Source organism: Archocentrus centrarchus, unplaced genomic scaffold (genome assembly GCF_007364275.1).
Source record: "Archocentrus centrarchus isolate MPI-CPG fArcCen1 unplaced genomic scaffold, fArcCen1 scaffold_32_ctg1, whole genome shotgun sequence".
NCBI lineage: Eukaryota > Metazoa > Chordata > Actinopteri > Cichliformes > Cichlidae > Archocentrus > Archocentrus centrarchus.
The window spans coordinates 3,235,026-3,249,458 of NW_022060260.1; the positions used below are offsets into that span (position 1 = coordinate 3,235,026).

The 14,433-nt window shown below is 39.2% G+C and overlaps 1 protein-coding gene across 17 annotated transcripts in view; it reads right to left on the reverse strand.

The window, feature by feature from the left end:
- The window catches only part of ppfia1 (PTPRF interacting protein alpha 1), a 48,063-nt gene extending 33,972 nt beyond the window's left edge, over positions 1-14,091 (reverse strand). For 14 of the 17 annotated variants that reach the window (XM_030724110.1, XM_030724108.1, XM_030724115.1 and 11 more), the window contains exon 1: positions 11,242-11,511. In XM_030724110.1, coding sequence (XP_030579970.1) covers positions 11,242-11,511 — 270 coding nt within the window. Of the gene's footprint in view, positions 1-11,241; positions 11,512-13,030 lie in introns of those variants that run through there. The other 3 variants (XM_030724122.1, XM_030724121.1, XM_030724105.1) reach the window with 1 other exon arrangement.
- Positions 14,092-14,433: the final 342 nt, after the last annotated feature.

Genomic DNA, 14,433 nt, shown 5'->3' on the forward strand with positions numbered 1-14,433 from the left:
CCATTTAAGACCCTCTTCTTTACCCCTAACATTCATCATTTATACAAAAAATATAAATCATATTGAGTACGATGAATGATGGATGTCAGGCCTCACAGTGCTTCTTAATGAGGACCTGCACACGGTTGCTGCCCCCCCTCTGCATTCTGTACTACAACCCACCCCCACCCAATTACCTCTATTTTATGCTATTCATGTTATTTCTGACTTCATCAACATCATGTCTATTGTCACTACTGTCTTCTCTGTTATGTAAGGTGTTTTTGTTGCTGGTCTGCATTTTGGCACTCCATTTATGCATATGGGCAGAAATGTGAGCCATTCCTGTCTTAGGCTGTTCACGTATGCATGTGAAGGGTCAGGGAGGTCCCCAAACAGAGCCATGCTGCCAAATATAAATCACTGAAGGTGGGATAAAGGCCCAATTTTGTCTACAGTGGTTATGATAAAGATATAAAGTCAAATCAAAATGTATTTGTGAACACACCTAATCTGGCAGCAGTTGTAAGCTCACCTGCTGAAAAAAATATTACAGCAAGTAGTAAGAGGTCATCAATTAAATTTATTGGGGAGAAAAAAAAAAGTGTTTTTTTTGGGGGGGGGGGGGGGGGTACTCATATTTAAGCTTGATACATGTTCTTTAATTCACAATCTCTTTGGGTACTCAATTTGAGTACAGATTGTCTGCCCTCCCTCCTGACGTGCTAATTCTGTTTGCCTATTTGGAACCAGCATACCCAAATTAGTGAAAATCAGTTGTTTTTCCTCAGGTTAGCAGACAAAAAGGGTTTTTTTGTTGACCAGTGATGTTGATATGTAGACTGAATACATGGCTCAAACCAAACAACCATCGGCGTTTAAGTCCATTCCTACTCTTTGTGTAGCAGAGTAAACTGGTGCATGGTGGATAGGGTGGATGAGTGGCATGCTAGTTAGAAGTGAACTGAGCTGCTCTGCAAGCCTTTTAGAAGAGAGAAAGGAATAAGAGGGGTACGTGAATATGTGTGCTAAGGTATTAAAGGAAGAGTGTACCAAAACACAAACGCCTTTCAGAGATAACCACAGAGTGCAGAGCTCACATCCTCTCCACCTCAATACCCTTGTGACAAAGAGAGAGAGTAATTGTATTATAAATATAATTAAGGATTGTTTATTTTGAGAGGGTGACGAAAACCGTGAGTTCAGAAACAAATGCTTTTAAAAAAAATGGAAAAAAATCTTTCAGCATTAAAATTATGATTATGTATTTAATCTGGACTGTCTCTTATTTAGCATTCAACTTGTCTCAGCTCTCCCACAGAAAACTCCCACTAACAGCCTATAGTAAATATTCCATTTGTGTCGCTTAGTGACAAAGAAATTAAAGGACATTAAAATAGCAGCTCTGTTATAGTGCACTAAATCAGCAAGGCTGTCAACATACATGTTAACAACTAAATCTTTTAATTTGTCAGTGTTCACACGCTAACTGATGTGTGTTAATGTCTTACATTCACTGCAGCTCTGGCAACATGCACAAGGGCAGAAGATCAGGAAACAGTGAGACTGTTATGTCAATACTAAAGAAAAGAATGTAAAGCAAACTATGTGACAGTATATATGATAACGCAAACTGGCCTTTTGTGGGCACTGTGTTAGATGCTATACTAGAATGGTACTGCAATAACCTACCACTGACACTGGTACCACACCAACGTGGCAGTGTTTCCCCACACAGACTTCACTTGGGCAGCCTGCATAAGTACCTTTGCTAATTGGTGGGACAGCCCTCACCATCTCATGTTTCCCTACTGGCTCACTCGCTGGCCAGATCACAGTTGTTCAATCCTCTGCATCATTCAGTTGCTTCGTCAAGAATGGATCTTGTACCACATCCTGACATATTCCAAAACCACCATCCTGGACTTCAGCTAGCAACGGGGCTCCTTGTTCTGCTCTGAAGAGCTGATGTTCTAACACAGGGGTCTCCAAACTTGCGCCTTCCCCTCCAATTAAGAGGGTTAAGCGAAATGTCAAAAAAGTAACTTAAAGGGCCAAACTGTATGTTTGACATCAATTCGCGGACCAGAAGTGGGCGGGGCCGGATGCGGCCCGCAAGTTTGGAGACCCCTGTTCTAACCAGAACATGAATCAGGGGAGGAAATGTTTCTTGTGCTGCTGAGCTACCTGAGGCTGCAGAGCAGAACAAGGACTACTATCATGAGCTGCAGTCCCTGATGACATCCATCCAAGTATGTCTGATCTCTGAATAGGACACACCTGCATGTGTGTATTTACACACACGAGTGCACACATTCTCCCCCTACCGTCACAAACAGACCTGAAATTTGTGGGAACCATTGCCATGTGATAAGTTTGGATACTTTACAAATGACAGTGATTTAATTAAATAGTGCTTCCTGAGTTTTGCTGCTTTGTGAAGCAGCATGTGTTTTTGTAAGTAACAGTGTCCTAGCCAACTGGCCTCATCAGTTCAATGGTTTGATATTTTACATTTATCTATAGCAGGGATCCTCAAATCCAGGCCTCAAGGTCCGGTGTCCTGCAGGTTTTAGACGTGTCCCTGATCCAACACACCTGAGTCAAATATAGAAGTCATTAGCAGGACTCTGGAGAACTTAACTGCATACTGAGGAGGTAATTCAGCCATTTGATTCAGGTGTGTTGGATCAGGGACACGTCTAAAACCTGCAGGACACCGGACCTCGAGACCTGGATTTGAGGATCCCTGATCTATAGTAATCCTGGCCCATCCAGGGTTCATACACCTTTTCCAGGATCAAATTCAAGCACTTTTTTGTTTTTATGATTTTCCAGCACATTAACACTGTGACACATTTTTATACAAATACATACATACTCAAAATTATTTCGCATTTTTAATCACATTAAAAAGATGGTATTAAGCACTTGACAGAAAACAGTAACTACTGATCGTTAATTCTGGAGACTTTATTCTACAGATTGTGAGCAATTCCCGTTTAAAACAGCTCTTATGTTGCTGCTATGGTGTAACTCGGTCTTACGCAGTAACCTGAACTATCTACCAAACTGACCAATCACATTAGGCTCCATAGGCTCCGCCCAGAATTCAGGTCCAGGCGAGTAAAGTTTCGTCATGAAAGCGTGAACCTGCAGCAGCGCGTGAACAGCAGACACTCGTGTGTGCGCAGCTGCTGAGTCCTACGCATGCGAGTTGTTGAATTTATTCTTGAGGAATGAATAGCTGCACTCGCGGAATCACATTATTTGTGCTGATTATGTTTTTTCTTGCGCGTGACTTTTGTCCTTAATATAATTCCATACTTGTCTTATTCATAATTGGAATTTGCAGTTTTCCAAACACTAATTAAAACTGCGACTCACTATCTTTGGGAGACGGGTGGGGTCACAAACAGACTGAAAGGTCACATGCAGACGTGCAGGTCAGGCGGAAAAATCACTATCTACAAAATTCAAGCATTTTCAAACCTTGAAAGGACAATATTAAAATCCAAGCATTTTCAAGAATTTCCAGCACCCATACGAACCCTGCCCATCAGATCACTATTCACCTCAGCTGTCAACACGGCAAATGTGAAGCATCCTGGAAGAGGCTGTAAAACTTTGTGAAAGGGCTCCGAAATGAGTCAGTGAGTCAATGAAGCATTACTTCTGTCCACTGACATACTGAGATGATACTGATGTTGAGGTTATACTGAATTTTTCTGTTTCTGTTGATTTCAACACCACCTAATACTTAGGTAGCTCTGAATTTTGCTTTTAATGCTCTCTCATGGCCAAAATTCTTCTTTTTTCTAAAATCAATAAATATGAGAAGTTCATTTTTATCCTTTTTATATAATGAGTGTACAGATCATAACTGAGCATATATAGATTTGAAAGAGACATTTCCAGTCTATAAAATGAACGCAAACTTAAACGACACTTTTCAGTGTGTTTTAGCTACAGTTACATGTCTATAATGTTCAATAGGTCTCCCCCTTCAGAATTATCAGGAAATTGGAGCAGCCTAATAAAATTCTACTGGGGTATACTGTGAGAGACCATGAGAGCCAATGTTTAACTCGGCAAAGAGTCTAATAAACGTGCAGACCTGTTCCAGGCTGTGTGGTTTATTTTTGTGACGAGAAAGCTGTTTTTACCATGCTAGTCTGACACAGCAATTAAGCCCCCCCGCCGGCCAGTGATTTTTTTTTTTTTCTGGCTAAAACCCTGAAACCTTGAAATGAAAAGAACTCAACAGTTTGTCAGACCTCCTGTTCAAATAGTTTTAACACGTAGAAAAGTTATCTTTCACCTGCTGCCATCCACTGGCATTATATTTCTTTTTAATACAACAACAGTACACTTTCTAGGCTGATATGAAATATTATAAACAAGTTTAAGCTGTTTGATTTGTATCTTCAAATGTGGCATATTCTCTTCAACATATCTATGGGCTAGAACAGCAGCCTCTCTCTTCTCTGTCTAGCACTTGGAGGCAGGTCATGTCTAAAGTGTGATCATTCCATCATCCCTAAAGGCATTTTTTTTTGTGTGTTTTTTGAAGCATTTTTATGCAACAAAAATGTCTGGTAGCTTCAGCTATTATAAACTACACATGGGCACTCATTTTGAAACCATAATACCTTTACACTTTGCCAAATTTTGAGAGTTCACAATGTATTAGAGCAAGGCAACAGGCTTGACAGTTATCTCAGTTATTTCTTTCCAATCATCAGCCTGTACTGCCTCAGGAACTGTGATCGGAACCAACAGCCCGGCCTCCTACATAATGGCTTTAGCTGTTCTTACAAGCTTATAGCTGAAATCTGACACTGTGCATGGGGCATCTGTTCTCCTAGATGCGGACCCACCATCAAAAACTAATGAGACACCACAATGGCTCTGTACAGAGCTGCTTACCTGCTGCCCAAACACACATCAACAGAGACAAAAACTCAATGGAAAGGAAATGAGCAAATGTTCATTTTTAACCACCTTTTACATTACATTTATGTTACAGGTGCACTCAAAAGATTCTTGAGCCATTCTAGAATTATTTAATGTGTGTACATTAAAGTTCTCAATGTACCGTTTAAATGTGCCATGTTCTCCCAACTTCCTTCTAATGCATTTATAGTGAAAATTAAAAAAAAAAAAAAAACAGATTTTATTCTTATCTATATTATTCTTCTCTATATTTTTATAAGGTAGGGGCAATTTCTCATTTCCTACAATAGCTGTTTTTTGTAATTTGTTTGTAATAAATTGTAACAATAAATTGTAATAAATTATTTCGTGGCATTTTCACTATATTGTGGGATTTTGCAGTATATGGGTATTTCTGTAACACCCCATAACTACGTTCATCACTTGGACAAAGAGATAAGTTATGCCTACGCCTGAGGGTGAAGACGCGACACCAGCTTCATCGCCATCAGTACTGCACAGCTACATAATTCATCATTCAAGTTGTGGTAAGAGAGTAGGAAAGGTTTATAAGAGTGTGGGAAAGGTTTATAAAGCCTTAAAATATATATAAATAATAACATAAATATAATGCAAACTTTCACCTATTGCAGGGGTCTCTGGAACGTAACCCCTGTGATAGGTGACGGATCACTTTACTACCAGTTTCTTTTTCTTTTTTTACTGCTGTATTCACAATGGTTCAGAGCTGGGACATCACTGCCAGCAGACTCAAACCTACAACCACTGAAGTCCATTTCAAGCAGAACTATTAGGCTGACACAGAAGCTCAGAAACTGATTTTACAACATATGTATCTTAGTCTTAGCTTATTAAAGAGTAGCAATGATATACAAATTAGAACTGGTGTCAATTAGCCCTCCTCAAGATGACATCTCACAGTGGAAATGTCAGACTAATTTGGCCTGCATATAGAATATATGAAGCACAGGAAAGGAAAGCAAAAATTAATAAATACTCAGCATCCAACAGCACACTGATGGAGCAGGAAAAAGCTGTTAAGATTTGAGCAGGCTGCCCAGGAATGTTTATGCATTCCAGTCTAAGGGTACTCACATCAGGAGGGAGGGAACAAGAAGGAAAAAGGTTGCTTCTCTATGTGCACTTTTGCACACTTGTGAGACGTCATCAGTCTCAGCCCAAGTACTGTTCCAATTCTAAGTACGCATCAAGGCAAGTACACTGAAAATGCCTGGATGTGTTTATGCGCTGCTCCTTCTATCAAGGATGCACCGGGCGGTGACTTGTGTGTGCTTGGTGCAGCCAAGCATCCCAGAATGCATTACGAATGAAACTCAAAACCAGCAATGGCAGAGGAGAGTGGCTAAAACTGAGTAAAGTTTGAAGCATTACTGCTTCTGTGACACAAAGTAAAGTTTTACGATGTTTTCAGGCGAGAATGTAAACGCGTAAACCTCAAATATCTGTTCTGTTTATCAAGATATTGCTTAATTGCAAAAGTGCTCCAATGCGTTTGGAGATGTCCGTTCCCACTGCTCTAACAACCAGCTGTCCACTCGCCGGGTGGTTGAGGCTCGCTATGCCCGGATAGAATGCCTGACCCCCGGCACATCGTTTTCAAACTCCCACTGGTTTTCTCTGCTGAGTAGAAGTTAAACACAGACATAATTCACTCTGATGATCTCTAACGGTTGATGTTTGGTTTATTTCAGTGTTTCATTTGTTTCTGAGCAAATCGGTTTGGCTGAGATTAAAGTTAAACTTCATAACTGGACAGCTGTATTTAACTTTAATGTCTCACTGAAAAGCTGTCAGTGTATTTGGAAATGAATCATTTGCTCATCTTTTTTTTCTCTGATGTACAAATGTGCTACACTTGTTTTCACAGCTTATTTTGAATTAAAGCTGATATTAAAAATATTATACTCAGGGAGGAAAGCACCATTTCACCGGGAACAAGAACATCTGTTGATGCTGTTTGTGGAGCTCATGAAGCCTGCTCCAGAAATGATCAAATTATACGTTTTTAAGTATTGGGAGTCTTCTGGAATAAAAATAACATCACTTTAACATCTGACTTGTTCGTTTTTGTTCAGTCAGCAGATGGAGCTGTGTGTTTTTATTCAGAGAGATGAAGTTTTAAAAGCCGAGCATTGTATTAGTCACAGTAAATTTAAGCTGGAAGGCGGTAAAAACACTGAAGCTGAGCTGTGATGTCATCAAGTATGCTGGTGTTCCAACTGAGAAATGATCGCGCTGTGTCCTCTCGACCAATGCTGCCACACAGCTAGAACAGCAGCAAGAAGGTCTGTGTTCAAATCCACCTTGGCCCTTTGTGTGTGGAGTTTGCACGTTCTCCCATGTCTGTGTGGGTTTCCTCCCACAGTCCAAAGACATGCAGCTACTGGGGGTTAGGTTAATTGGTGTTTCTAAATTGTCCATAGGTGTGAATGTGAATGTGAATGGTTGTCTGCCTCTCTGTGTTAGCCCTGCGACAGTCTGGACACCTGTACCGGTGTATCCTGCCTCTCACCCTATGACAGCTGGGATAGGCTCCAGCCCCCCCGAACAGGATAAGTGGAAGAGAATGAATGGATGGACTGGACCCCGATTTAGGGCTGCAACGATTCTTCGAGTTACTCAAATAATTCGATTATAAAAAAATCCTCAACACAAATTCATTGCTTTGATGCTTCTTTTAACCCAGGGGTCAGCAACCTGCGGCTCATTCAGGCTTAATCTGTGGCTCTGTGCGGCTCGCAGGAGTAAATTATAAGTATCCAACTGAAGTGCATTTTATTTTTGTCAGTTCAGTTTTTGTTGTAGTTCTAAACTGGAACATTATTGTGACCTTGAAATATTAAAATAAAATCATTTTATTTATTTATTTTAGTTTCTCAATATATGCGTCACTCGCGGTAGCCGCTACCAGCTTCCTCTAGTATTTGCGGCTCTCACGGTTTTGTTTTCCGTGGAAACCGGGTTCAAATGGCTCTTTCCGTATTATAGGTTGCCGACCCCTGGTTTAACCGTGTAAAGCCGAACATGTCATCGGGGACACAGTGTACTTCAAATGTCCCGCTGTTTGCGGACTTTACTGGGAAACAGCTGGAGGAGCCCTTCATTAACACCCTGATTAGCAAATGTTAACTTGAAGCAAAGAGAACTTTGTAGGTGCTCCATCCACCGCTGTTTGTTTCACACAGCGAAAAATCTGCAGTAAATCCACGGAACTTAAAATATGCAGATGAACAGTTAATTTAAAATATATATATATATATATATATATATTATCCGTTTACATCTATTAATAGATGGAATAATCAATAGAATACTTAATTACTGAAATAATCGATTGTTGCAGCCCTACCCCGATTCATCAACAAAAACCCCGGAAACCGACTGGACTCATATCTCTACAATGTTAATACCAAACCTTTCGAATACATGTATAGCATCTGACAGTATGTTATGGCAGTGCACTAAAATGTGAGCAAATTTATTTGGTCTAAATAACTTGGTCCTATTTCTTCCTAGTATTATTAGTCATAACAGGCATTACCTTTCTATTTATGTATTTTATTATTTATGTTTTTAGTTTTCAATTTAGTATTTATTTTTAAGAGACTGTAGACATGTGCTAGATTTCAAGGTATTCACTGTTTTTTAAGTGAAATAAATGAAGTTTGTTTACAAAATCAATGAGTAACTGTGTTAAATAATTGTGATTTCAATATTGACCGAAATAATCTTGATTATAATTTTCTCCATAATCGAGCAGCCCTACTAAAAACTGCCATAAGTGTTGACATAAGACAGATTGAAGACTGGCTAGAACCCAGTCTGTCACTATCTACATAGCCAGAAATTCACATTTAACTTTTACATCTGAGCAAAAAGTTCTATAGGAATATAAGCAGAATACAACCACCTGCCCCCGTGCTCCTTTGGGCGCTCCAGCACGTGCTTTTGAGAATGCGCTCGATCGCGACTGTCTTCATTTGTATCAAGAAGAGGTTTTTAAATACTCGGGTTAGCTTAAATTACTAGTAGTAAAATAACAGGTCACTATTCTGCAACTCTGTGGGGGGGCTACATATGTGTTTGCATACACCTCAGAAAGTATATAGCTCCACTCCTGGATGGATGTTAATATCCTTTAAGTTAAAGTAGGTATGTTACAATCACTGCATCATAACCTAGCATCGTTCTCGGTGCTCACCTGTTTGGAGCCTTGGATAACACGCTGAAGTGATCTACCAAAAAGGAGATTCTGATCAGATGAAGGTGTGTAGTTTCTGTGATTTTTTGCTATAATGTAGGGGGAATACTGCTAGACAGCCTCTTTTTTTTCATTTTTTTTTTTATTCTGTCACGTCTTCCATATTGAGCGATTGCTTTTGAAAAAAATTGCCAAAGTTTTTCTATTTACATTTGTCATGCCCAGGACACTCTAGAAAAAGAGATTTTAATCTCAATGTGTTTTTCCTAGTTAAATAAAGGTTTAATAAAATAAAATTAAAATAACGTGTCAGAAACACTGATTTAAGTCTTATATTTTACCAGCTTCCACTTCTTGTATGAACATATGTTTAAATAATGCAAAATATCATTTATTATTATCAAAAAAAAAAAAAATCACAGAAAATATTTTTTGTCAATATCGAACACCCCTAGGTTATAGTGATCCGTCCCAGGAGCTAACAGCTGAAATAAAAAACATTTAAAAAATAACAGCTGAAGTTTTCAGCACAGCGAGCACAACACGGCAGAGAGCGGTGGAGGTGTGGAAACGTGTCAGCGATGATCCACTTAGTGTTGTAAAGGGAATCCATCGTGACGGAGAAGTTTTTAGAAAGGGGGCTTTCTAACTCGGACCATTTCACAGAAAACAAAAATAAAGCTGAATGCAGACTGTGCAGAGCAGAGCTTTCCTTCCACGGCAGCATCACTGCAGTGCTGAGCGTTTAAAACGCCGGCACCCTGGAGCTGTGATGTCAGCTCTGGATGGGTACGTTAGTGCGTCGTAGACACCTGTTAATATTTGTACAGTAATGTTTCTGTTAGTTTACCTGTCGGAAACAAGCCCACATGGATGATGTTTGCTAAGTGCCAAAATTCCAGTTATGTTAGCTCACGAGTGAAGGACAACAGGAGCAGCTACGTTGTCTCCTATTTGTTTTCTCGCAGTAAGATTAGAATTTATTCTGAATAGTAAACCTATAGCTTTGTTTCCCTCTTATCTCTTAAATGGCAGCGCCTGTGACGGCAGCAAAGCCATGGAACACTTATCTCTTGCTTGTCTCTGTCTGTGGATGGATGTTCTGACATGTAACAACAATAATTTGGTTCTTAATTGATTCTTGATTCTAACTTTATGTACAATGATTTGGTCCTAAATTGATTCTAAATTAATGTACAACACTTTGGTCAACTGTTGTTGTGTTAAATGTGCTATATAAAAAAACTTGACTTGACTATTCATGAACTGAATCATATGTAAACTTTTCAGTGGTTCTGGATGGAAAAATCTTTTTGATTTTATTTGAACTTTTGGACAGAGGCCATTTTAATTATTTGCACATTATATTTTCATTTAAAAATAAAAATTGCACTCACTTTAATATGCATTGTTTATTTGATATTTATTGTGAGGGTCCCATTAATGTTAAAATACATTTGATTTGTTTCAAACTCGTATTTTTATGGGTCATTATTTTAATTGTGAGAAGCGACAACAAGGTGATGTGAACAGGTGGGCAGGCTTTAACAGGTGAGGTAAGACTGAAATAATCGTTGACTAATCAACAAAATAATTGACAGATTTTTTGACTACCAAAATAATCTTTAGTTGCAGCCTACTACCAACATAGAAATAGAAGTTGTTCGTGTAACTAGAGTGAAATACCTCAAAGCTGTTGTCACTTTGTTTGCTTCCTCTATAAAATGTTAGCTCCCCCTCTAGCAACATGCATTCTGCTGCTGACATGTGGTGTAGTAATCAACATACACTTGAGCTAAACTGACTGTAGACTGGCTTATTGTTACTGATATCCAATCCAGCTTTTCAAGTTACCATCTGGCAGAAAGAACTAGTGATTGATGCATCACTAGCTCAAACCTCACTGTAACATTCAATCCAGAGGCCATACAATTTCCCAAACCACATCACACACTGTACTAATTTTTTCAGCAAAGGCTTCATCCAAGGCACCAACTGTAGCTGTCCAACACATAATTTCTTACACATCATGCAACTCTACAATAGAGTTTTCTTTAAGAAATGTGAAATTCTATCTTACTTACCTGTGGCAAAGCAGTGTTAAGTTGTCTCTGTAGTGAGTCCCTTTCATGGCTAACTTCATGCAGTTTGCTCTGCGTCAGGCCCAGATTCTCCTGAGTCTCTCTCAGAGTCTCGAGAAGACGATCCCTCTCCTCCAGCATGGACACCATCAATGACTCAAAGTGACCCTCTGAGTCTGACTGCAGTGGGGAGCCAGAGCCCCGGCGGCCGTTGCCACTTCCACCACCAGGCCCTTCTGCCTCACTGATGGTTGGCATCACTTCGCACATCATCTGCAACCATGGATAACCAGTAGGGCACAGGAGAAACAAGAAGCTGTCACTGTCATGTCAATAAAACAATACATTTAATAAAAAAAAAACCTCATGGAGAAGTCAAAACACTAATTCTTATGAGTTTGCTTTGTACTTTACTTGTTATATTTCACTCTCATCCTGACAAACTGTAAAAATGTAAACCACAAAGCATATTTTCAGTAAAGAAAAAAAAAAAGGGGGGGGGGGGGGGGTCTTACCCAAATTTTGTAGAAACAAAGCTACAAATTCTGGTCAGAAAATGTTCAAAATTAAAACTATAGCTCTGGAGCCAGAAGAAAACACTGGAGCACAGTTTGGTTTACATAGTTTTGGGAGAAAAAAGCTCTCTCAGTATTCATGTCCTGATACAGATCAGGAGTTTTTCCTGATTCAGAAAGGGTATGTTAGGGTAACTATGCAGGACTGTTCCACATACAGTTAAGCCAGAGTCTGTGTTATGTGACAGATGTCAGTGTTATTTTTTTAGGTCATTAGATCTTATCTTAGATCTTATATTAACAAATATGATAAACAATTAAGACAGTGGGGAAGTTTAAAAGTAGCACATAAGGGGTGATTCTATCTTCATACTTTGAATACACCACCACAGTTGCTTACTGACTGAGCAGAAGGAAAAACAAAGGCTCAAATCAGTTGAATCTAGTTGCCTGATTGTAATGGTTAACTACTTCTGAAGGACAAGAGGCCTTTAGTAAAACAATCAATTAAACCACACTTGTTTAGAGAGGAAAGCGGAAAAGAAGGTCTGGGTAATAAAAGCCACGCTCCAAATGAAGAGGCTTAAGTCCTGCTGCTAGACAGAAAACTAGGAATCATGTGAGCTAGATTTAACAAACCAGCGAGGAACAACTTCCAATACCGAACAGGTGACAGGTAGAGATTTCAAAAGCTTAAAGAACTAAAACAAACGTAAACGTAAAATCCAAAATAAACACTTTTTAATAAAGGTCAGGCACCTCAGGATATACCATATTTAAGAGGGGGAGGATCACATCACATCAGGATCTATGGAAAGGTAATGACAAATGGTGAGGTGGGGGTCTAAAGTAACCTAGCATGCGTCAAAAACTAAAAGATAATAAGTGGAAGCAGGGTACTTAGGCTGACTTAGAAAAATCCCGAACCACTTGAAAAGCCAATCTGGAGGGCTTTCTTACATGGGCGAAGACACGGAATAGCTGAGTAGTAAATGAGGCATGACAGGCGAATCAGAGGGCCAATATTTATTTCAGTATTTTAAAATGTATTTAACACATTTTTAGAACTATTAAACTAACAAATTCTTAATTTTTAGTAGGTCTACATGTAATATATCCGTCACGAAGAATCAAGTACGCATCAAGTGGCTTGTTAAGCCAAAATGCATCTACTGTACAGGGTTTTACCATGCGATGTTATCAGACCAGTCTGTAAGTTAGGGTATGCATTATAAATACTGTTTAGTTATTTTGTGTTAAAGGGTGTTCTTTCTCACCTTGGAAGAATATTATGAATCCAAATTCCTTCGTAAATCCACGTTATTTTATGATGAAGTAAACATCAACAAATTGCAGATTACTCCAACTGTGGATTACAGCCGTGTCAAGCTTCACACATTTCCAGAATCATTCAAAAACATAGAAATTCCATTCGGAGGCAGGAATGCATTAAGGCAGTGAAAGGGTCCTCTTGGTGTAAAAAAAAAAAAAAAAATGTTGATTTCCTAAAGGCCTCAAAGCGAAACTCACAAAGTGAGTAGGGGGCAGTATTCCAAGTTTGGCTGGCTAACTCTGCGTTAGCAAACTAGCAATAAGTAAGCTGGTGATTCGACGATTGCATATCTGAATTCTGGAATGAAGCGTTCATATTTGCATCTCAAAACGAACGACCATCCTCAGATATAAAGTTTGACTCATATACAACTAGTGAACACTAACTGATGCAGTTAAATGGCGTGGAAAAATATGTAGCCTTTAATCGGTTTAGCTAATTTGACAGAGGATTCTTTGGCTTGACGACAGTTTAAAGTCGACTGCTAGCCATTGTTAGCTACTAGCCAGCTAGGAAGCTTATATTTGCTACGCTATTTTAGCTTAAATAACGTCAGGCAGTCATTGAAGCGTTAGCATTATTTCGTATAAAAGTACACAACATAATTTAATTTATCATAACAATGTATCTTACATTATTTAAAATGCTAAAATCCCGAAATGGGTCTTGAAAGCTCTGCTGAAATGATTCATTTATCAAGTAGCGTTAGCATCAGCTAACGTTAGCTTCCCGACTATTCGGTGGAGTCGTGTCACCACATCACGGCACCAGCCAGAAAACTTCCAGCTAACACTCAACGTTAGCGGCGTTTTGGTCTGTTTGGAAAATCCAAACCGCCAATAAAAACGTTATTTCCCTTGGTTTCCGCCCAGGTTCTGTCAGTATTTCCACCACCAAGGTCCGTCCGTACGGTCCTTCCCTGTCGCCACTGCCTGCCAGCTTCGGCAGTCGGGACAACCAATGGTGGGCTCTGTGTCGCTTGTACTTCTTAGCCTGCCAGTCCACGGGAAGAGAGCGCTTCCCAGGTTGGCAACAGGAGGAAGAGGAAAAGTAGCAGTACTTTCAGTTCCTGTAGGGTTGAGTTTACACTCATCTATTAACTCCAAAGCAGAAGTGACTGCGCAACCATGATTTTTGTATCAACAATACTTTTTACTTTTTAAAATTTACTGGCTACGATACCTCGGATGTTACACAGCTCTGCTCTACAATCAAACAGGCTATTTCATGATATCTTGTATTTTGATATTAGAAATACACATGTAACTTACACTTTACATTTTATATTGTTTATTTTTCTATTTTTTTTTCACTGCAGAATCCAACTAAAATAATAAAATAAACAAG